The sequence below is a fragment of the Acinonyx jubatus genome, chromosome B3 (assembly GCF_027475565.1).
Source record: "Acinonyx jubatus isolate Ajub_Pintada_27869175 chromosome B3, VMU_Ajub_asm_v1.0, whole genome shotgun sequence".
Taxonomy (NCBI): Eukaryota; Metazoa; Chordata; class Mammalia; order Carnivora; family Felidae; genus Acinonyx; species Acinonyx jubatus.
In genome coordinates, this window is record NC_069386.1 from 108,650,625 (window position 1) to 108,671,920 (window position 21,296).

The 21,296-nt window shown below is 41.3% G+C and overlaps 1 protein-coding gene across 4 annotated transcripts in view; it reads left to right on the forward strand.

The window, feature by feature from the left end:
* Positions 1 to 21,296, forward strand: part of PPP1R36 (protein phosphatase 1 regulatory subunit 36) — a 39,502-nt gene that overhangs the window by 6,623 nt on the left and 11,583 nt on the right. For 3 of the 4 annotated variants that reach the window (XM_027065915.2, XM_053224552.1, XM_027065916.2), the window contains exons 3-7: positions 4,105 to 4,191; positions 4,956 to 5,053; positions 5,153 to 5,219; positions 7,704 to 7,802; positions 12,852 to 12,986. In XM_027065915.2, coding sequence (XP_026921716.2) covers positions 4,105 to 4,191; positions 4,956 to 5,053; positions 5,153 to 5,219; positions 7,704 to 7,802; positions 12,852 to 12,986 — 486 coding nt within the window. The remainder of the gene's footprint in view (positions 1 to 4,104; positions 4,192 to 4,955; positions 5,054 to 5,152; positions 5,220 to 7,703; positions 7,803 to 12,851; positions 12,987 to 21,296) is intronic. The other variant, XM_053224551.1, reaches the window with a different exon arrangement.

Genomic DNA, 21,296 nt, shown 5'->3' on the forward strand with positions numbered 1-21,296 from the left:
GGTTTGCAGGAAGACTTGGGTTCAAATCCTAGCTCTCCCAGTTGCTAGGTGATTATCATTTGTCAGGTTACTTAGCCTCGCTAATTATCAGTTCCGTTGTCTATAAAATGAAATCATAATGCCTTGTGAGGAGTAAATGAGGGTATTGCATAACTCATCAGTATGCATGTCCATTGCTTATTTCTTTTTTTAATTTTTTTTTAACGTTTATTTATTTTTGAGACAGAGACAGAGCATGAACAGGGGAGGGTCAGAGAGAGGGAGACACAGAATCCGAAGCAGGCTCCAGGCTCCGAGCTGTCAGCACAGAGCCCGACGCGGGGCTCGAACTCACGGACTGCGAGATCGTGACCTGAGCCGAAGTCGGCCGCTCAACCGACTGAGCCACCCAGGCGCCCCCCTTTGCTTATTTCTTAAAGAGGGAATAACTTTGTTCACAGGCCACCTCTGGGTTGTCCCATGAGGCAGGCTTCCCCCTGACATAGTGTCAGCAGTCCTACCCCTTCTACTCACAGCTGGGAGAGAACCAGCAGCTTGCTTGCATGAGTCTTTGCCAAGGTCATTGACTCCCCTGAGGACATACAGCTGAGGAAACTATACCTCCAGAAGCCCTGAACTTCTCTCATCTTTCATAATGGCCTGAGAGAAGAGTCTAATAACCAACTGAGGAGCTCTAATTTGTGTGGAAGCCAAGAGTGGTCCAACCCTCTGCTTTTTAGTGGTGGGTTCTAGGGGAAAATAAGATTTTTTTTTCCTCACTTATTTCAGGGCAAAGGGAAATGACATGATTATGTTGTAATATTAGAAATGTAACAAAATGTGGTCTGAGAAAGGTGCAGATTCTAACTGGGTTGCCAGGTGGAGACCGCAGGAGGGCACAGAACGAGCTCAGACTGCTGTTCGACAGCCAATCAGAGGTACAATTCAAAGGACAGCTTTTAGTTACTACTAGTGACACTTCCTAGTGATTTCAAATGCACTGTGAGCGTAGGCTGCCTGTAGAGCTACAGCAGGGCCCTCAACAGAGAGAAATCCTTCCCACTAGCTGAGGTAGAGAATGACTTCAGTCAAGGGAAATACCACTCAGACAAGTGTGAAGTAGGGAAGGCATGTCCGAAGGTCAGAGAATAAGGACTAGAGGTTTAGCAGTACATGTCAGACTGTTGGCTAAGGACAGGCACTCAGTGTCTTAAGGTGCTCTCATCTCAAATCATCTCAGGCAAATAGAGCAGGACGCTTTGAATTATAGGGATAAGACTGAGAAAAGGGCAGGAGACAGCAGTTTTATTGGGTATATCTATCTTCTCTTCTAGAGAAGAGAAACCCTGGGAGGGCTGGTGACCTGTGACTTCCTTAGCGTGGCGTAGGAAAGTTAACAGCCAATGGCTTGTAAGTGGCTAAAACCATGTGATGATCCAAGGAAAAATGTGAAAAAACTTTGTGTCCTTGTTTAGGATGGTTATATGAAAGAAGGAGGTACTAATCTGCACAAGGCATCTAGCAAGGAGAAACAGCTTCAAGGAGCCATTAGAAAATGTCAGGATATTTGGGGGATTTGATTATTTTGTTAAAGACTATCTAAATGGTCTGTCAATATAACATATCAGCCATATAGTGTTTCTTTATATGTGCCTCTATCAACTTTTTCCTAGTTATGCAGGTAATAAGTCAATATGTTCTTGTTTAAAAACTCAATATGGAAGTATACAGATTGGAAGGTAGATCTCTTCATCACCATTTCACCTCTCTGCCCCATTCTGATCCCCTGTCTCTTTTTGGCAGTAGCCACCATCAACATTTGCTATTCTTCCATTTCTTTTTACCCACCCACGCCCTCAGTAGTTCAGCATACCTTCCCAGCATACCCAATCCTTGGAGACGAGGAGCACCAGAAATAATGAAAACCTTAGAAATCGTCCACTGACCAACTCAGTACCAATTGTCTTTTTTTTTTTTAAGTTTGTTTGTTTATTTATTTACTTATTTATTTTGAGAGAGTCACAGTGTAAGTGGGGGAGGAGCAGAGACAGAGGGAGAGAGAGAATCACAAGCAGACTCCATGCTGCCAGCGCAGAGCCTGACATGGGGCTTGAACTCACGAACCTGCGAAATCATGACCTGAGCCAAAACCTAGAGTCTGACGCTTAACCAACTGTGCCACCCAGGTGCCCCTGGTGCCAATTATCTTTAACAAAAAAAAAAAGTTGAAAAATGCAAAGAATCATTCCCTTGTGGGGACACGATGTATATGCTTTTAGGAACTAACCTCTTCTACAACCTGAACACTGCTAGGAGGTTGGCAGAAACTCCGGGAAGAAGACAGAGTCAAACAGATTAACTTTATTATTCCCATGGAGAGGTATTTCTGTAAAATAATTACTTTGTGAGTAACATCAATCCCAGAAAATTTTCAGATGAAGTTGTTTTATAACTGTTGCGTCAAAAAACAAAACAAAAACACCCAACTGTTAAAAAACACACACAAAACTGTTGTGTCGACAGGGAGATAAAGAAAATATATATGATTGATATCCATCTTTAGAGAATGAGTAAAGTCTGGGGGAATGTGCTTCCATTACTACACCTACACGTAAGCAGAAAGACAAGAAACTGTGGGCAGAGATTAGGCTTCTGGGTTGTGTTATTGTGGCATTGTTTCAGGCGGAAAAATAAAAATTGTAATCCACGGTGGGTTTCCAAACCAGTGTATTTGGTAGACCCCACAATTCTCTGAGAAAATGCGTGCTCTATAAGGCAGGAACCACATCCTGCTGGTCTACAAAACGTTTTTCTGGGTGGGGTGGGGGGTGGCACCTGGGTAGCTCAGCCAGTTGAGCATCCGACTTTGGCTCAGGTCATGATCTCGGAGTTTGTGAGTTTGAGCCTGAATTGGGCTCTGTGCTGATAGTTGGGAGCCTGGAGCCTGCTTCGGATTCTGTGTCTGCCTCTCTCTGTGCCCCTCCCCTACTCATGCTCTGTCTCCCTCTCTAATTGAGGGAGCTAATGCTCTGTCTCTAATGCTCTGTCTCCCTCCCTCCTCTAATTTTTATTTAAAAACATTTAAATAAATTTTTTAAAAAAACATTTATTTTAAAAATAAATTTTTAAAAAATGTTTGTTTATTTTTGACACAGAGAGCATGAGCAGGCAAGGGGCAGAGAGAGAGGGAGGCACAGAATCCGAAGCAGGCTCCAGGCTCCGGCTCCGAGCTGTCAGCACAGAGCCTGACGCAAGGCTTGAACTCACAGACCATGAGATCATGACCTGAGCTGAAGTCAGACGCTCAACTGACTGAGCCACCCAGGCGCCCCACCATTTTCAATGTCAGAGCAATGTGTGACGGAGTGTGGCCTCATAGTATATGTTTGTTGCTCCGTCGTGGTCCCTTGTTAGCCCCATTACTGCTTAGTAAATGTTTGTACAACTATAGAGTTTAAGACACCCTGAGTTAAGTAAATGGTCCCGATACCTCCCAAGAGATAGTCAAGGCCCTTACAAGAGTCCACAGCAGTGACAACTGAGATGCTGCTCGGGAGGCCGGATTGCCTTGTAGGTAAGCACATGGCTCTGAGGCTAGAGATCGTGGGCCCCAATCCAGGCTCTGACACATGCTAAGTGATCTTGGTCAAGCTACTTATCTCTTTCTGAGCTTCAGTTTTTCTCATGTGTAAAAATGGCTGTACGAGTAATATTAGAGTAATCATACTAGTAATCATAGAGTTGCTGTGAGGACTGAGTAAGATTGTGCCTAAAAGCACTTGGTGCACAAGTGCTCAATAAATAAAAACATCTCTCCAAACTTACTGTGAGCTTTCTGTTTCTTGTGAAGTTACTACAACATCTTCAGAATGAAATGTTTCGTGTATGGTGGTATTCTGGAGGCTGCTGATATGTAGAGGCTGAATATAAAGTCTGAAATGTTCATCTTTTTTTCTAGATGGTTATTCCATATGTAAATACACGAATTGAGGACCTCTGTGCCCAAGATTCTCCTCACACTCCACTCATGACATATGCTAGTCCTGAGATGCCATGAGTTACTATTGTGATAGCATCAGTCTTCATGGGAAGGTTCGGTTCCTAATTTTCTCATTTCTATTACAGTTTTACACCTGCAGTAGAACTCAAGGAAAAAGGAAAGAAAGGCAAAGCAATACACTTTGCTGAAATTGATGGTCCGGCTTCAGACAGGTACCTTCACTTCCCAACTGTGGCAGTGCTGCTGATAGCACCTCTTAGCAGAATGACTCACGTGTTTACAAACTCTAAGAAAATGTCACTCCCATTATCTGAGGTTGAAATGCAGATACCCGTTAAGGAAAGAACATGCGCTATTTGACAATTGTGGGAGGAGTTATACCAGCCCCTGTAAATGTATCCCGGTGATAATTTGGCTCTTAGCAAATTTTCAACATTTTATACTTAAACAAATTTTTTTTTGCTTTATTTTAGAGAAAGAGTGTGCATAGGAGTGAGCAGGGGAGAGGCAGAGGGAGAGAAGGAGAGAATTTCAAACAGGCGTCATGCCCAGTGTGGAGCCCAACATGGGGCTCAATCCCATGACCCTGGGATCATGACTTGGGCCCCCACCAATAGTCGGACACTCAACTGACTGAGCCACACAGGCGCCCCTATACTTTTTTTTTTTAATCTGAATATGGTAGCTACACCATAAATACATGATCTTAATAGATGATCTAAATGATCTGTTTTGGATGGAATTGGCATTTACATTTTCTATCAGGTAGTGTGCATTTCTCCTAACCTTAGCATGGTAAATATAATGTTTAATAAAATGCATTCCAAAATTCTCCTACATGAAACCAAACCCATTTTTGGGTTTTGACGTTCAGGCTCTCCTTACTTGATAGTAAAAGCCTCATGCATCTCAGGATCAATTACATACAGTTGAAATCTTTCAAGTCACTGCTAGAGGCTGTTCCATTCCAAAACAGGTTGACGGATAAAAAGCTTGCTTCAAGAGACGATAAGTCACTTAAAGCCTTAGAGAAGCGAGGTCAGCAGGGCAACGTGACGCTCCATGATGCTAAATGTGAGTAGCTGGTTCATCATCCACACATATCGTATGGGGGGTGAACCTCTGAGGCAGCCGTCTGTCCCTCTTTCAATTGTCCATCTTTGCTCCTTTCAGTTGTTGCTTTGTTTTTACTACAAGATAATGAGATGCAGCGGATCTGTTCCTTTACAACATTTATGAGGTATGTAGTGCTCATGAGATGTTTTATATCTTTTATCCTTAGTTCAAAGTAATTCCACCTGATAAATGATGAACAAATCTGGTTTTTGGAGAAAGGGCGTGGGACTGGCTCTGTGCAAGCCATCCCCTCAGACTGAGACCAAAGCGATGAGGCCAGAAGTCACAGCAGCCCAAAATAAAGCCCTAGGGCAAGGAGAATGGATAGCATGTTGTCAAGAGTCCCATAGAGACTACATTATGTTTATATAATAGTAAGAGGGTATACTCGTTTACTAAAGACCCATTTTCTCCGTTTTTGGAGCCCCAGCAAGTACTAGGTGTGTGACTCTGGGTGAAGCTTCTTGACCTTTCTAAGCCTGTTTCCTCAGATATGAAATCGGAAGTCGTTGTGTCTCCCTATGCCTGTGGGTGGAGGATGCTTCTCAGGGTGCCGCACTTGAGCGTGCTCAGTGAGAAGTTCCCAACGATTGGCAGCCCTCCCAGGTTCCCTTACGTTTAGTGAAGGCTGTTTGTGGCAAACACCTTAGGCTTTATTCCACAGCAGGGGCACACTCCTCACGATGACGATGACGACAGGGCAAGCTGGGAGCACTAGGGAGTCAGTGTCCCTTCGGTCAGTGCTGTGCGAGGAGGGAGTGTTGGTAGAAAAAGATCCTAACTTTCATCCGTCAAGATAACTCTGAGAAGTTTTCCCCGCTGGGACTGAACTACATTTGTCCATGGGGATAACCAACTTGTTAACCACCCCCTTTGTGGGCTTCCTACCCTTTCCTGTCTCACTTCCCTACCCCACAACTGCTGTTTCCTGTGCGCACATCCCACGTCTTTGTCTCAGAGTCTGTTTCTGGGAGAACCCACCCTAGGACAGGGACATATTAATGTCGTGGAAAAAAAATCTGCAGTGCTCACGTTCATCCTGTTGTCAAGGTATAGTTGAAGAAAGAATGTCAGTAAGAATTTCCACTTGCTAGAAAGAAAGTAGCAAAAATCTTGGAAGAGTATTTAGAAAGAAGACAAAGGCTTCTAATTTTTCCTTGTAGGACTGCCTTTGCTGCATGCATCCCACAGTAGTTTTTAAACAAATTAGATTGTGAATCAATGCAACCTTTTGCTCGAGCAAAACCATGAAACTTTAATATGCTCTACACTATGCCCTAGCAGTTTCACTCCGAGGAAGTTACTCAGAAATGTGGCCATCAGGATAATTACTGCAGCAGTATTGATAACATTTCTAAAAGACCTACATATCCATCAATAGAGGACTATTTAAATAAATTGTGAGTTATAGAATATTTTACCCAGCTGTTTAAGAGAATGAGGAAAATCGATCCATAGTATCAAGGAAAGAGGTCCATGCTAAGCAGGTAAGTGACAAAAGCAAGTTGCAAAGACTTGTGTGTACAGCATTATCTTCTTTGTTACCAAAGAAAAATTTAAGGCATATATTCATGCGTATGTATGTATGTATGTATGTATGTATGTAGGTGTGTTGGTGGGGGAAGACCTTCTATATAATTGTCTCTGCTTTGGAAAGTTTAGAAAGGATTCAGGCCACTCTTAGCAGCGGCTGCCACTTGGAAGTAGGATAGTAGCAAGGGAGGAGAGGACTTTTTACTTTACACATTTGTGTAAAATTTTTAAAGAATGGGAAAATATTATTTGTATAATAAAAACTTATTAAAAATGAAAAGTAATTAATAAACAAAACTATAGTTTAGTGTGTGACCTCCCAAAAAGTTTTGGTTACAAAAATCCAATTTCTTACATCTTCAATAGTATAGTAGACAGAATTTTTAAGTTTTTTTTTTGTTTGTTTTGAGAGAGAAAGAGTGTACTGTGCAACTAGGGGAGGGACAGAGAGAAAGAGGGAGAGAGAGAATCCTAAGCAGGCTCCTTGCTGATCAGATTGGGATCCGATCTCAGGAACCATGAGACCATGACCTGAGCTGAAATCAAGAGTTGGACCCAGGTGCCTCAGTAGATAGAATTTTATTTTATTTATTTATTTATTTATTTATTTATTTATTTATTAAAAAAAAATTTTTTTAATATTTATTTATTTTTGAGACAGAGAGAGACAGAGCATGAATGGGGGAGGGTCAGAGAGAGAGGGAGACACAGAATCCAAAGCAGCCTCCAGGCTCCGAGCTGTAAGCACAGAGCCCGACGCGGGGCTCAAACTCATGGACCATGAGATCGTGACCTGAGCCAAAGTCAGATGCTCAACCGACTGAGCCATCCAGGCGCCCCAGTAGATAGAATTTTAAACGGTAAATTAGTTGTGTAATAGGCATGATAACATGTACTTCTATTTATTCTTATGTCATGTGCCCATGTATTTTTATGAGAAGTTTTATATTTGAAATATGTCAACATTCATTTTTCTTCTTTCTTTCTTTCCCTTCCTTCCTTCCTTCCTTCCTTCCTTTCTTTCTTTCTTTCTTTGTTTCTTTGTTTCTTTGTTTCTTTGTTTCTCTCCCCATAGGAATAAGAATCTTGACAATTTCCTCATGGCATTATTGTACTATTTATCTCATTACTTGGAAAAAATAGCCCTGGAAAAGAAACCCAAAAGCTGCATGGTGTAAGTAGGACTTTGCAGTGCGCTGTAAAGTTTTATCATTGCCAGTAATAAAACTGACTTTTTTCTTTCAAGCTTTTATTTAAATTCAAGTTAGTTAACATACAGTGTAGTATTGGTTTCAGGAGCAGAATGTAGTGATTCATTACTTACGTATAACACCCAGTGCTCATCACAGGTGCCCTCCTTAATGCCTATTATCCGTTTGGCCCATCCCCTCACCCACCTCCCTTCCAGCAACCCTCAGTTTGTTCTCTTTAGTTAAGAGTCTCTTATGGTTTGCCTCCCTCTCTGTTTTTCTCTTATTTTATTTTTCCTTTCCTCCCCCGTATGTTCATCTGTTTTGTTTCTTAAATTCCACATATGAGTGAAATCTTACAGTATTTGTCTTTCTCTGTCTTCTTTCGCTTAGCATAATACACTCTGGCTCCATCCACATCATTGCAAAAAGCAAGATTTCATTCTTTTTGATGGCTGAGTAATAGAGATGATGGAAATTTTTTAATTTTTGGAGTATGCTAAAATATTTACATGGGAGGAGTTCATTAGTTTTTAAAGCTCACTGAATAATTCAAATAGTTATTGTAACAACAAAATATTCCAGATAGTATAGACCAGCACTGCCCAGTAGAAATATAAAGAGAGCCACATATGTAATTTAAAATTTTTTCAGTAGCTAGATTTAAGAAACATAAAAGATAAAGGCGGGGGTGCCTGGCTGGTTCAGTCAGTAGAGCATACAACTCTTGATCTCAGTGTCATGAGTTGGACTTAGAGAGTACTTACAAATAAAAAAATCTTAAAAAAGATAAAGGTGAGATTAAGTTTAATAAGGTATTTTATTTAATGCAATGACTCAAAAATATCATTGAGACACGTAGTCAATGTTATTGTATGTTATTGTAATGTATGTTATTGATGACATACTTTGCTTTTTTTTTTTTTTTTTTGTAGTAAATCTTTGAAATCTGACACTTATTTCCTCAGTTCAGATTAACCACAGTTAGTGCTTAGTAGCCACACGTGGCTCATGGCTACCATGTTGGACAGTGCAGATACAGATATTTGGTTTTATGCTTTTTATGCTCAAAACCTGCTTTATGCTTAAAAGCCCTGCTAGGGCTTTTGTAAGCATCCAATGAAAAAAACTAAGAATTAAGAAAATTAATAGATATGACCAAAATTATATTCCATATTACAGAAGAAAACAAGATTTCTTAGGCTACGTAGGAAGAATTTCACTGCTTTAGGCAGAGGTGGCTCAGAGCTGTATGGGGCAAGAATCTGGGAACTCAGAGTCCAGAGCAGAACAATGCCTCTCAGGCTTGGTGACCTTTTGCAAACCGTGGAACTTTCCAAGTGCCCAGGCTGCCCTCCACAGTATGTGTGGAATCAACCCAATGATTTAGCTGTTAGAAATGCTGTTAGAGTCATCAATTTGTTGCTGTGGAATGTTTTTAAAATGCAAAATCCTTGTGTACAACCAAGCAGTTTGAAAACCATTTTATGGATAGATAAATATATCTGGACAGCAGTTTTGTAAAAAACCAAATAAATAATTCAGACACTGCTGGTCCAGTAAAGCCATCAAAATATACCACATCCGTGTTATTTCAAGGCTGCTTTCACTGCAGAGTGGCCAGAGCTCACGAAGGGTTTCTGTGGTGGCAAGCAAAAGGGCTCAGCTAGCTGTAGGCTCAGAAGGTTTGAGGGGTCTTATCGTCCCCCCAAAAGAACTTATTAGACTGTGGCAGCACATTCACTTATATTTTATATGGTGTTTTCTAATTCTGAGAGTTATTGCTGCTCTGGCAGAGACCTTTGTTTCATTTCTTCATTTTAGAAATAGATTAACAGAGAAGTAAGGTCTCTTGGGTTTTTTTTAAAATACACTAAAACATATTAGAGTACAGTGGTATAAGGTAGACTTTTTTAGAAGGAATCGGTTACAGAATGACAGAAAAATCCAAGTCTTAAAATGATTGGTTCCATGGGGCGCCTGGGTGGCTCAGTCAGTTAAGTGTCTGACTTCACCTCAGGTCATGATCTCACAGATCTTGAGTTTGAGCCTCGCATCAGGCTCTGTGCTGACAGCTCAGTCTGGAACCTGCTTTGGATTCTGTGTCTTCTCTCTCTGCCTTTCCCCTGCTCTCTCTCTCTCCCTCAAAAATAAATAAACATTAAAAAAAAAAAAAAGATTGCTTCTATGGTGTGATTCTGAAATAATTAGAATAACTTTTCACTTTCAGGCCTCCAGTAATTAGTTTACTTACTATAGTAGAAATATGGATTGTATTGAAATATCTGGACTTAAATAACTTTAAGAAAAAAATTGATTTTGGTCAAACTAGTGAGGTATAACAGGGATAATGGTAGTATCCACTTTACAGAGTTATCATCCAGATTACATGAGATAGTATCATCCAGGTTACATGAGATAATGCATATTATTTTAAAACAGAGGCTGCCACGTGGGAGGAAAGCCTTCAGCCTGTGAGGGGAGAGCTGAAAGGGCTACAAAGACATCCTTTGGAGGGTTTAGACGACTCAAAGTCCCGATTCCAGAGGAAGGAGCCTTTTCCCCATTTTACAGATGAAGAAGCCAAGGCTCAGAGAGGTTAAGTGGCTGGCTGGAGACGACATGCCTCGTTGGTAGTGGAGCTGAGATGAGAGCCCAGATCTAACTCCCAGGCCTGTGCCTAAGCCACTGTGCGGTGTGTCCACACCCCCTACCAGTCAGCTAAGCTCTCTTATGCAGAGTTTATCCATTTACACTTAGGATTTGTGACTTCTGAGCAAAGGCAAAATTATGTTATTTTTGTTTTTCATTTTTTTAAAGTTTATTTATTTGAGAGAGAGCAAGCAGGGGGGAAGGGGCAGAGAGAGAGAGAGAGAGAGAGAGAGAGAGAGAGAGAGAGAGAGAATCCCAAGTAGGCTCTGCGCTGTTAGCAGGGCTCAAACTTACGAACTGCGAGATCATGACCTGAGCCGAAATCAAGAGTCGGACAATTAACTGATGGAAGCACCCAGGTGCCCCCAAATTACATAGTTTTTAGAACATTGTAAGTATTTTTCAAGTTATTACAATCTTCATAATTATAATTTTTAATGGTCACATAACTTTCCGTCAAGCTAATGTGTGCTATTGACTGATTGACTTACGAGGCAGTATAGCACATATACTGGTTAAAGGTATGGACTTTGGTGCTGGCATAAATCCTAGGGGACTCATATGTTAAGTTAATAAATGTCAAGTCTTTAAGTGGCACCTGGCTGTATTACTACAGTCTGCATTATTACTACTTTTTCCCTTCCATTTTATAGATTTTTGGGAGTTGCCAGTTTTCCTAATAGACAAATAGATAATAATTGAATGATTATTGAATATCTTCATGCATTAGATTTCCCCCTTAATTTTGGATAATTTTTAAAGCTTATTTATTTATTTTGAGAGAGAAAGAGCGTGCGTGTGGGAAGGGCAGAGAGAGGGAGAGAGAGAGAATTCCAAGCAGCCTCTGCACTGCCAGCACAGGGCCTGATGCAGGGTCCGAACTCACAAACCATGAGGTCGTGACCTGAGCCAAGATCAAGATTCAGATACTCAACTGACTGAGCCACCCAGGCACCCCTGGATAATTTTTCTAAGAAGGATAAATTTCCCAGAGAGATCATTGGACCCAAGGTTATGATCAATTGTATGGTGTATGAAATTATTATCAATTTTTTCCCGAAAGATTGCACCTGGGCGTGTTTTAAATGCCAGGCTCTACGCAGACCTGCTAAGTCAGGATCTTGGAGAGGTGTGGCATTAGGAATCCGCACTTTCAGCGAGTATCCCAGGCAATTCTTACATATATTTCAGCTTTGGAACCATTGGCCTAAAAGTTTTCAAGGCATTTTTTGTTGTTGTTGTTTTGTTTTCAACAGCAAAAGAGGCATGTTAGCTACTGGCAGCTCTGGAAAAGTCGGGGGGGGGGGAAGGGTTGGGCTGGGAGGCTGCTGAAGGAAGCAGGGAGGTGGGCATAGTCATGGCCATTGAGGTGCAAGCGGGTGTGGGTGTAGGTGTTTGGATTATTTGAAATTGGGGCATTTCAAGTTGGAACTCACTTTATTCCAGAAACTCATTTTATTCCAGTGACTCAAGCCTTCTCATCACATGTGATAACGTGTTGTGCTTTGAAATATCTCTATTATCTTTAAACCCCTTCCTCCACAGCATATCCTCATGTGGTCAGTCAGGCTCGTAGTTAACATCAGAAGGGGCAATAATTCGTCCCTGTTGTTTAGGGTGCATTTCATTGGGTTTAAATCTTTCCGAAAATGAAAAGGCAGATAAAAAGCCAGTGACACTGCACTTTTCAATAGCAATCGTTGGAATGTGTTGTGAGTAATGTTGTTTCGTACTATACTGTACTGCACAAACTTCTAAAATTAGGCTCCAGACATGCTGTAACAGGTTGTCTTTTGGAATGTTCATTTGCAATTCAATTGGAACTGGGGCAGTGTTTTCACAGGGAAGCGAGGCTGTTATAATTGATGCCAAAGCTCCCAGATTAGTGGTCCACACATGCTTCCTCAGCAAACGCAGAACTCAGAGTAGGGAAGCGTTGAGTGGTTCAAACACTGAGCCTTCACACTTCCTTGTAACATCAGGAACCCAGGGGAAGCTGCCCTGGGAGAGTCTCCAGTAGCTCTTTCAGCAAAACAGCAGGAAAATGTGCTGCCAGCTGCCTCAGAAACCAGTATAGGTAATTTGTTAGTTGGGCTGCTGGGCTATTTGGTATAAATTAGGACTGCCTGTATGTAACGTTAGAAATACATAGCATAAAGAATCTATAAAAAAGTGAAAATTCACCATGAACCTGAGATGCTAATTACAATGGTAACTGTCAAAGCCCTCCCTCTGCCATAGCTCAAATCAGCTAAATGAAAAGGTAAGTGACATGTGTTGACTCACTTGTTATTTCTTTCAAAACAGTTCACACTTCTGACTGTTTGCTGATTACTGTTGGCATTTACCAACATTAATCCAAATGATTGTTTTCTTTTTAGGGGGCTTGTGGAGAAGAAGGAGATGGAATTGGTTATAAGGAAGTTAGAAGCAGCGCAGAATTACCTGGCACAGAAGTACTGCGTCCTTGTCCTGGGCTTGGCAATGCCTGATAAGCATCACATGTGCTGCGGGAAGTAAGTGCACACTTACGATTTCATGAGATCTCCACATGTGTGCATATCCATATCCTTAAAACTCTTACATTTGACTTCTGGAGCCCTTGCAAAAGTTTCCTTCCCTGTTGTACAGAATAATTGGGCTCTGGTGAGACTCTGCCCCAAACACACGTGATGTCTCGTTTGAGAAAGCCAAGTGAGTATGCGAAGAACCTCAGAATCGACATTGCTTAGGTTTAAAAGACTTTTCTCTCAGCATATACTGGCTCAGTAGAATCTTGCTCTCAACCTGGAAGGCTTCCTGTGGCCGGCCAGGGTCCCCCCGGTGATGAGCCAGTGTCCCAGGGGGCCCTGGGTGTGTCCCCTTCCGCTGCTCATTTTGTAGCAATAGTAGTGGGTGCAAGCTAGTAAGGTGGGGGTTATAAGATGATGCTGTTTGTGGGGAGTTGATCTTTGCCTTAGAAGGACAGTTTATATATTACTGTAATTAAAATTTATCTTTTAAAGTTTATATTGAGAGTGTGTGTGTGTGTGTGTGTGCATGTGCACATGCACAGGCAGGGGAGGGGCAGAGAGAGAATTCCAAGCAGGCTCCACGCTGTCAGTGCGGAGCCTAGCTTGGGGCTCCATCTCATGAACCATGTGATAATGACCTGAGCAAATTCAAGAGTCAGAAGCTTAACTGACTGAGACACCTAAGCACCCCTCTGTAATTAAAATTTAAAAGCGTCTTATCACAGGAGAGTTGGGAGGCATTGGAGGGAAAACTCTGATCCTTAAATACCGACCCCTTCCCCCCAAATATCCTCCTCTGAGCAGTTTCACAACAGGCTCGAGGGCCATACCACGGCCGTGGCCCGAACTCTTATTTTTAACTTCATAGGCAAAGAACACAATTCATGGTTTCTCTCCTCATTCCCCACATTGTCAAGATACAGATATTTCTATATGCTTTGTTCATGTTCTATATTTTCTATGTCCCTTATTCTCTTATTCTGCTTACATAATTTCACCTACATAATTTGGTTGTTTTTTTTTTTTAATTTTTTTTTTTTAACGTTTATTTATTTTTGAGACAGAGAGAGACAGAGCATGAGGAGGGGCAGAGAGAGAGGGAGACACAGAATCTGAAACAGGCTCCAGGCTCTGAGCTGTCAGCACAGAACCCGACGCGGGGCTCGAACTCACGGACCGTGAGATCATGACCTGAGCCGAAGTCGGATGCTTAACCGACCAAGCCACCCAGGCGCCCCCCACCTACATAATTTGAATAGCCACTATAGTTACTCTACCGTGTAATAAATGCACCAGTTTGTTTCACCATTCCTTCTGTGCATGCTTATTATGTGGTTTCAGTTTTTCTGCTTTGGGATATTTCTGCATTGGATATCTTTACATAAACTACTTTGTCCATTTGGGCTATTTATTTATGGCTTGTTGCCCAGAATGTATTTACCTAGAAGGCATGGACAGTTTCCTAGCTCTTGTTACATATTGCCAGATGTTCTCCAAAAAGGTTAAACCATTTTGTATCACCATCAGCAGCAAGCGTACCTAGCTCTATTAGTTTGATTTTTTTGATAGCTTGCAGTTGTATAAAAAGCTTACAGCTATTTGACTTTTGAATATCTTTCATGAGTTTGGAGTCTGTGCTCTTTTTCTGTATAAAATAACTTACTGCCTGATTATTATATTTGTTATTAAAATTAATTATTGCCTCATCTAGTGTTAACCATTTATCAAGTAGAAATTGGGTATTTGTATAATTTATGTTTCATGTAGCAAGCATTTCCTATTTGTTTTTCTAGTTTGTTGCTTTCCTTTTGATGTTTATGTGTTTTCACATTATGAAAATGTTAAGAATTTTTGTTTATTTGAACATTTATACCTTGTTTCTTTTTTTAAATTTCTTTTTAAAAAATTAATTTATTTTTTTAATCTACATCCAAGTTTGTTAGCATATACTGCAACAATGATTTCAGGAGTAGATTCCTTAATGCCCTTTACCCATTTAGCCCATCCCCCCCCCCCCACAACCCCTCCAGTAACCCTCTGTTTGTTCTCCATATTTAAGAATCTCTTAAAAAAAAAAAAATCGGGGCGCCTGGGTGGCTCAGTCGGTTGAGCGGCCGACTTCGGCTCAGGTCATGATCTCGCAGTTTGTGAGTCTGAGCCCCGCGTCGGGCTCTGTGCTGACAGCTCAGAGCCTGGTGCCTGTTTCGGATTCTGTGTCTCCCTCTCTCTGACCCTCCCCCGTTCATGCTCTGTCTCTCTCTGTCTCAAAAATAAATAAACGTTAAAAAAATTAAAAAAAAAAAAAAAAAGAATCTCTTATATTTTGTCCCCCTCCCTGTTTTTATATTATTTTTGCTTCCCTTCCCTTGTGTTCATCTATTCTGTATCTTAAAGTCCTCATATGAGTGAGGTCATGTGATATTTGTCTTTCTCTGACTAGTTTTGCTTAGCATATAATACCCTCCAGTTCCATCCACATAGTTGCAAATGGCAAGATTTCATTCTTTTTGATTGCCGAGTAATACTCCATTGTGTGTGTGTGTGTGTGTGTGTGTGTGTGTGTGTGTGTGTGTGTGTGTGTATATTTGTGTGTGTGTGTGTATATATATATGTCACATCTTCTCTATCCATTCATAAACCAATGGACGTTTGGGCTCTTTCCATACTTTGACTACTGTTGATAGTGCTGCTGTAAACATTGGGGTGCATGTGCCCCTTTGAAACAGCACACCTGTATCCCTTGGGTAAATACCTAGTAGTGCAATTGCTGGGTCGTAGGGTAGTTCTATTTTTAATTTTTTGAGGAACCTCCAGACTGTTTTCCAGAGTGGCTGCACCAGCTTGCATTTCTAGCAGCAATGCAAAAGAGATCCTCTTTCTCTGCATCCTCCCAAACATCTGTTGTTGCCTGAGTTGTCAATGTTAGCCATTCTGACAGGTATGAGGTGGTATCTCGTTGTGGTTTTGATTTGTATTTCCCTGTTGATCAGTGACGTTGAGCATTTTTTCATGTGTGGGTTAGCCATCTGGATGTCTTTGGAGAAGTGTCTATTCATGTCTTTTTCCATTTCTTCACTGGATTATTTGTTTTTTGGGTGTTGAGTTTTATAAGTTCTCTATAGATTTTGGATACTAACCCTTTATCTGATATATAATTTGCAAATATCTTTTCCCTTTCTGTCAGTTGCCTTTTAGTTTTGCTGATTGTTTCCTTCTCTGTGCAGAAGCTTTTTATTTTGATAAGGTCCCAGTAGTTCATTTTTGCTTTTGTTTCCCTTGCCTCTGGAGACGTGTTGAGTAAGAAGTTGCTGTGGCCAAGGTCAAAGAGGTTTTTGCCTGCTTTCTCCTCTAGGATTTTGATGGCTTCCTGTCTTACATTTAGGTCTTTCATCCATTTTGAGTTTATTTTTGTGTGTGGTGTAAGAAAGTGGTCCAGGTTCATTCTTCTGCATGTCGCTGTCCAGTTTTCCCAGCACCGTTTGCTGAAGAAACTGTCTTTATTCTATTGGATATTCTTTCCTGCTTTGTCAAAGACTAGTTGGCCATACGTTTGTGGATCCATTTCTGGGTTCTCTATATTGTTCCATTGATCTGATTGTCTGTTTTTGTGATTTATTTTTAACAAATGTTTTAAATGTTTATTTTTGAGAGAGAGACAGAGACAGAGAGAGCAGGGAAGGGGCAGAGAGAGAGGGGGACAGAGGATCTGAAGCGGGCTCTGTGCTGACAGCAGGGAGCCTGATGTAGGGCTTGAACACACAAACCTGAGCTGAAGTCAGACACGTGACCAACTGAGATACCCAGACGCCCTTGTTTCTGATGCTATTCAAAAGTCATATAAGTTCATCATCAGCTTTCCAATTACCTTTTCAATCACTTGTAAAATTTCTTTTTCTCATCATTACTCTAATTTCTTCTGTCTGCAAATTGTCACTTCAAATTGAGAAAACTAGAATTTGTGGTTTGTATTAGCTCGGCTGCCATAACAAATTACCACAGACTGAATGCCTTAAACATCAGAAATTTTATTTTCTCATAGTTCTGAAGCTTGGAAGTCCGAGATCAGGAGGCCAGCCTTGTCGAGTTCTGGTGAGGGCCCCCTTCTTGGCTTGCAGACAGCTGCCTTCTTACTGGGCCCTTGTTGGTGGAAAGAGAAAGCCCTGGTCTCTCCTTCTTTCCTTTTTTAAATGTTTATTTACTTTTGAGAGAGAGAGCAGGGGAGGGGCAGAGAGAGGCAGATAGGATTGGAAACCAGAAACGGGCCCTATGCTGATAGCAGAGAGCCCAGAGAGCCCCATATAGGGCTTGATCTCACAAGGCCTGAGCTGAAGTCAGACGCTTAACCAACTGAGTCACCAGGTGCCTCCTTTTTTCTTGACACTAATCCCATCATGGGGATTCTACCCTCATGATGTCATCTGAACCTAATTACTAAGACCCTACCTCTAAATGCTATCACAGTGGGGGTTGTTAAGGCTTCAACATATGAATTTGGGGGTGGGGCTGGGAGACACAAACCTTCAGTCCACAACAAAGTTAAAAAAACACCTACTCTAAAAAAATAATTGAATTGCCAATATTTAATGTTTACTCTTTAAAAGCACATGTGCATGCAGTACAGACTAATTTTGAGATAAAAAAACCCAACTATAAATAATTATATCATAATTAGAGATTTTATCATATCTTTTAGTTCTGTGGATATAGAACCTACACTTCAGTTATTTTTTTTAAGATAAATTCTCTCTTTTGTTTAATGTTTAATTTTGAGAGAGAGCGAGCGAGCAGGGGAGGGGCAGAGAGAGATGGAGACACGGAATCTGAAGCAGGATCCAGGTTCTGAGCTGTCAGCACAGAGCCCAGTGTGGGGCTCAAAATCACAAACTGCGAGGTCATGACCTGAGCCGAAGTCAGATGGTTAACTGACTGAACCATCCAGGCATCCCAAGTTATTATACTTGGAATGGTACATTTTTATTACAATCTAATTTTTATACAAACTTTAAAAGAACTCATTCTGTTTGAAAGATAGTGATTGCCTTAGTTTACTACGAGTTAATCACTAGGAGGTGCTGGTCTTTTTGCAACATCACCTGCTTTTCTCCTGCCTGCCAGATAGCAGTTTGGAGAAGAATCCATTTAGAGCTTGCCACCCACCATTCACATAACAGATTCCATGCAGGTCAAAGAGGCAAACAAAGGATATTGAGGAAAACAGATTATAGCATGTTTTTGCCAGTAAAAGTTGTTAATTGGCCATGGGTGTTGATTATATCCTCCAGTGGAGTTTTTATTGTTCTTTGGTTATTTTTTTATTTTTTATTTTTTTAATGTTTATTTATTATTGAGAAACAGAGAGACAGAGCATGAGCAGGGGAGGGGCCGAGAGAGGAGGAGACACAGAATCGGAAGCAGGCTCCAGGCTCTGAGCTCTTAGCACAGAGCCTGATGCAGGGCTTGAATTCACAAACCGGAGATCATGACCTGAGCCAAAGACGGGCTTAACTGACTGAGCCACCCAGGCGCCCCTTTGGCTGTTTTTATGTAGAAGATGAGGACAGTTTTTGCCAGTTAAGAGTGATTACTTGATTTTAACATATCTTTATTTCACTTCCAATGTGAATAAGTTCATATTCTCATGAGAACATCCTCATGTGTATTTTCTGACTTTTTTTGTCTAATATATGCATACTTAATACTGGACTAAGACATCTTACACTATTTGTCTCTGGAGTTAAATTAAAGACTTCAGAGGAACCAGCAATTTGGGGGCTGTTAATTTTGTGCTTTCATGTTTCTTGAGAAGTAGGAGGACATGCCTTTCTATTCTAAATACATCTGTAAAATCCTGATATCGAGCAGGCTTTGGCACGATTTTGATGAACATATTCAGTAAAAGATCTCTGTTTTCCAGGATAGATAAGAAAACCTCTATGTGGCTCCCACCATAGAATTAGACGTATTCTTTGGTTATGGCCAATTTGGGCTCCACCCCCATCTGTACCCTAGGATTTCCACCTCCCTCCTTTGCAGCTGGCACCTCATGGCTGACCAGAGAGGCTGGTGTGCAGATGAGCATAAGGAGAAAGGGGTTCATTAAGGCTCAGTCTATAAATCATCCTTAAGCCCCATTCCCTATTCCCACCACCCCCCCCCCCCCCCGGCCACATGCAGTAAGGCCTCTTTCCCCTCCCCCCAAATACATTCCTTTTATATTTCTCTTCCTTTGTGCAGACTAACCCTTGACCCTCATTTAAACCCAGTTTCACCCAAAGCAGCACGGGGAATGGGAACATAACATGATATAAGTGGGAATCATAACTTTTCTTCTCTTGGAACCGGAACCCTTTAGGTTTGGCCCTAGGCTTTTTTTTCCAGGAATGACTAAAAATATGATGTTATTTCCTTCATTTTGGCTTAGTGCTAAGAGTCTAATGTAGCAAGAAGGATAAGAAAGCATGATAATAGGCCACTGAAAATTTGTGGATTTATCGCCAAGCTGGCTTTCCCCTCTTTCCTTTGGAGCCTGCCCTTGCCGGTGAAATGTACAGCATTTTTGCTGACTAGCTTGGTAGCAACTAGTCAACTAGCTAGTTGGTAGCTCAACTAGCAAGGGCTGTTGAGCCCTTGGAATGTAGCTGGTCCATATTTAAAGGTGCCATAAATGTAAAACATACACTGTACAGAAAAGTCTAAAAATGGATGAAATACCTCAATCATTCTAAAATATTGATTACATATTAAAATAATATTTGAGGGTTTGGATACAATAAATGTATTGTTAAAATTAATTACACATGTTTCTTTTTACTGTGGCTACCAGAAATTTTAAAATTACATTTGTGGGCGCACCTGGGTGGCTCAGTCAGTTGAGTGTCTGACTCTTGATTTCGGCTCAGGTCATGATCCAGGGTTGTGGGATTGAGCCCTGTATTGGGCTTCATGTTGAGTGTGGAGCCTGCTTAAGATTCTCTTTCTCTCTCTCTCTCTCTCTCTCTCTCTCTCTCGCTCAGTCGGTTAAGTGTCTGGCTCAGATTATGATCTCATGGTTCATGAGTTCGAGCCCTGCATTGGGCTGTGTGCTGACGACTCAGAGCCTGGAGCTGGCTTTGGATTCTGTGTTCCCCCCCCCTTCCCTTCCCCTGCTCATGCTCTGTGTTTCTCTCTCTCTCTCTCTCTCTCTCTCTCTCTCTTTCTCTCTCTCTCTCAAAAATAAATAAACATTAAAAAAAATTTTTTTAGACCCTATTTCAATTTGAGGATTTGGAGTGTTTAAATTTGTTATTTATACTCAGTAAAATTTGAAATTTATAATCAATATATAATTATTATGTACCTAACATAAAAATTATGAAATAAAATTGAAAAGAAAAACGACTCCAAATTCACTAAGAGATGAATTTGCAGATCAAACTAGGAGGTTCCCAAATGTGCTCATTTTCTGCCTCCATTTCCTGGACTCATTTCAGGTTTATATGCGGAGCTAAATCAGAATGGTAAGAAGAAGCCCGTTACATTTTGTACTTGATTTCCACAGTGTAGGCTACATTAGTTTGCTTTAGGCTTTAAGGGAGAAGAAGTCCCAGTTTTATAGCAACTTGAGGGGAAGGAGAAGAGGTTCATGGTACCTTCTCTTCTAACGTTTAAAAAGAGAAGAAGAAAAGAGAAGAGGAGAAAGTGTGTGTTTCCTGTGCAATCTCTGTGTCTTTCAAAACCTCACTAAGATGGTGCTGGTTTGAGTTGTACAAACGCAAGCGCTGCTCTCAGTCTTCTCCCAGAAGGCAAGCTGACTTGGTATTCCAGAAACTGAGTTTGGTTGGTTTGTCTGCAGGGTGTCTGGTTTCAGCTGGCAGAGGCCGTGGAAGGGGGGAAATGCCACATGAGCACTCCTGTCAGGTGGGGGCCTCAGGTGGCACAGAAGGACCCTGAGGCTTGTCCCGAAAGCTTGTGCTCGGCTCTGTAGTTTAACGTTTTTATTCTGCAAAATATTCTAAAGGAAAAGCTTTTTTCTCTAGCATTCTGGTTACAGGGACAGTTGTGGAGCTGTGACAGGCCCAAGTTCTAGTACAGACTCTGTCCCTAATTAAATATGTCTTTGGACTTCAGTCTCCTCAGCTGTAAAGTGAGAATGATAATGCTGACTACACCATAGGGATCTTATGAGGACTAAATATGATCATTTAAATGGTTTAGCATAATGCTTGCCACATAGTCCGTACTTCGTACACGCTCACTGTGTTTATTGCCTTAGCTCCTTGTTGAAGACTTGCACATGAGGAAACCAGTGTGTGACTGAAGATGTTGCAGGAGGGG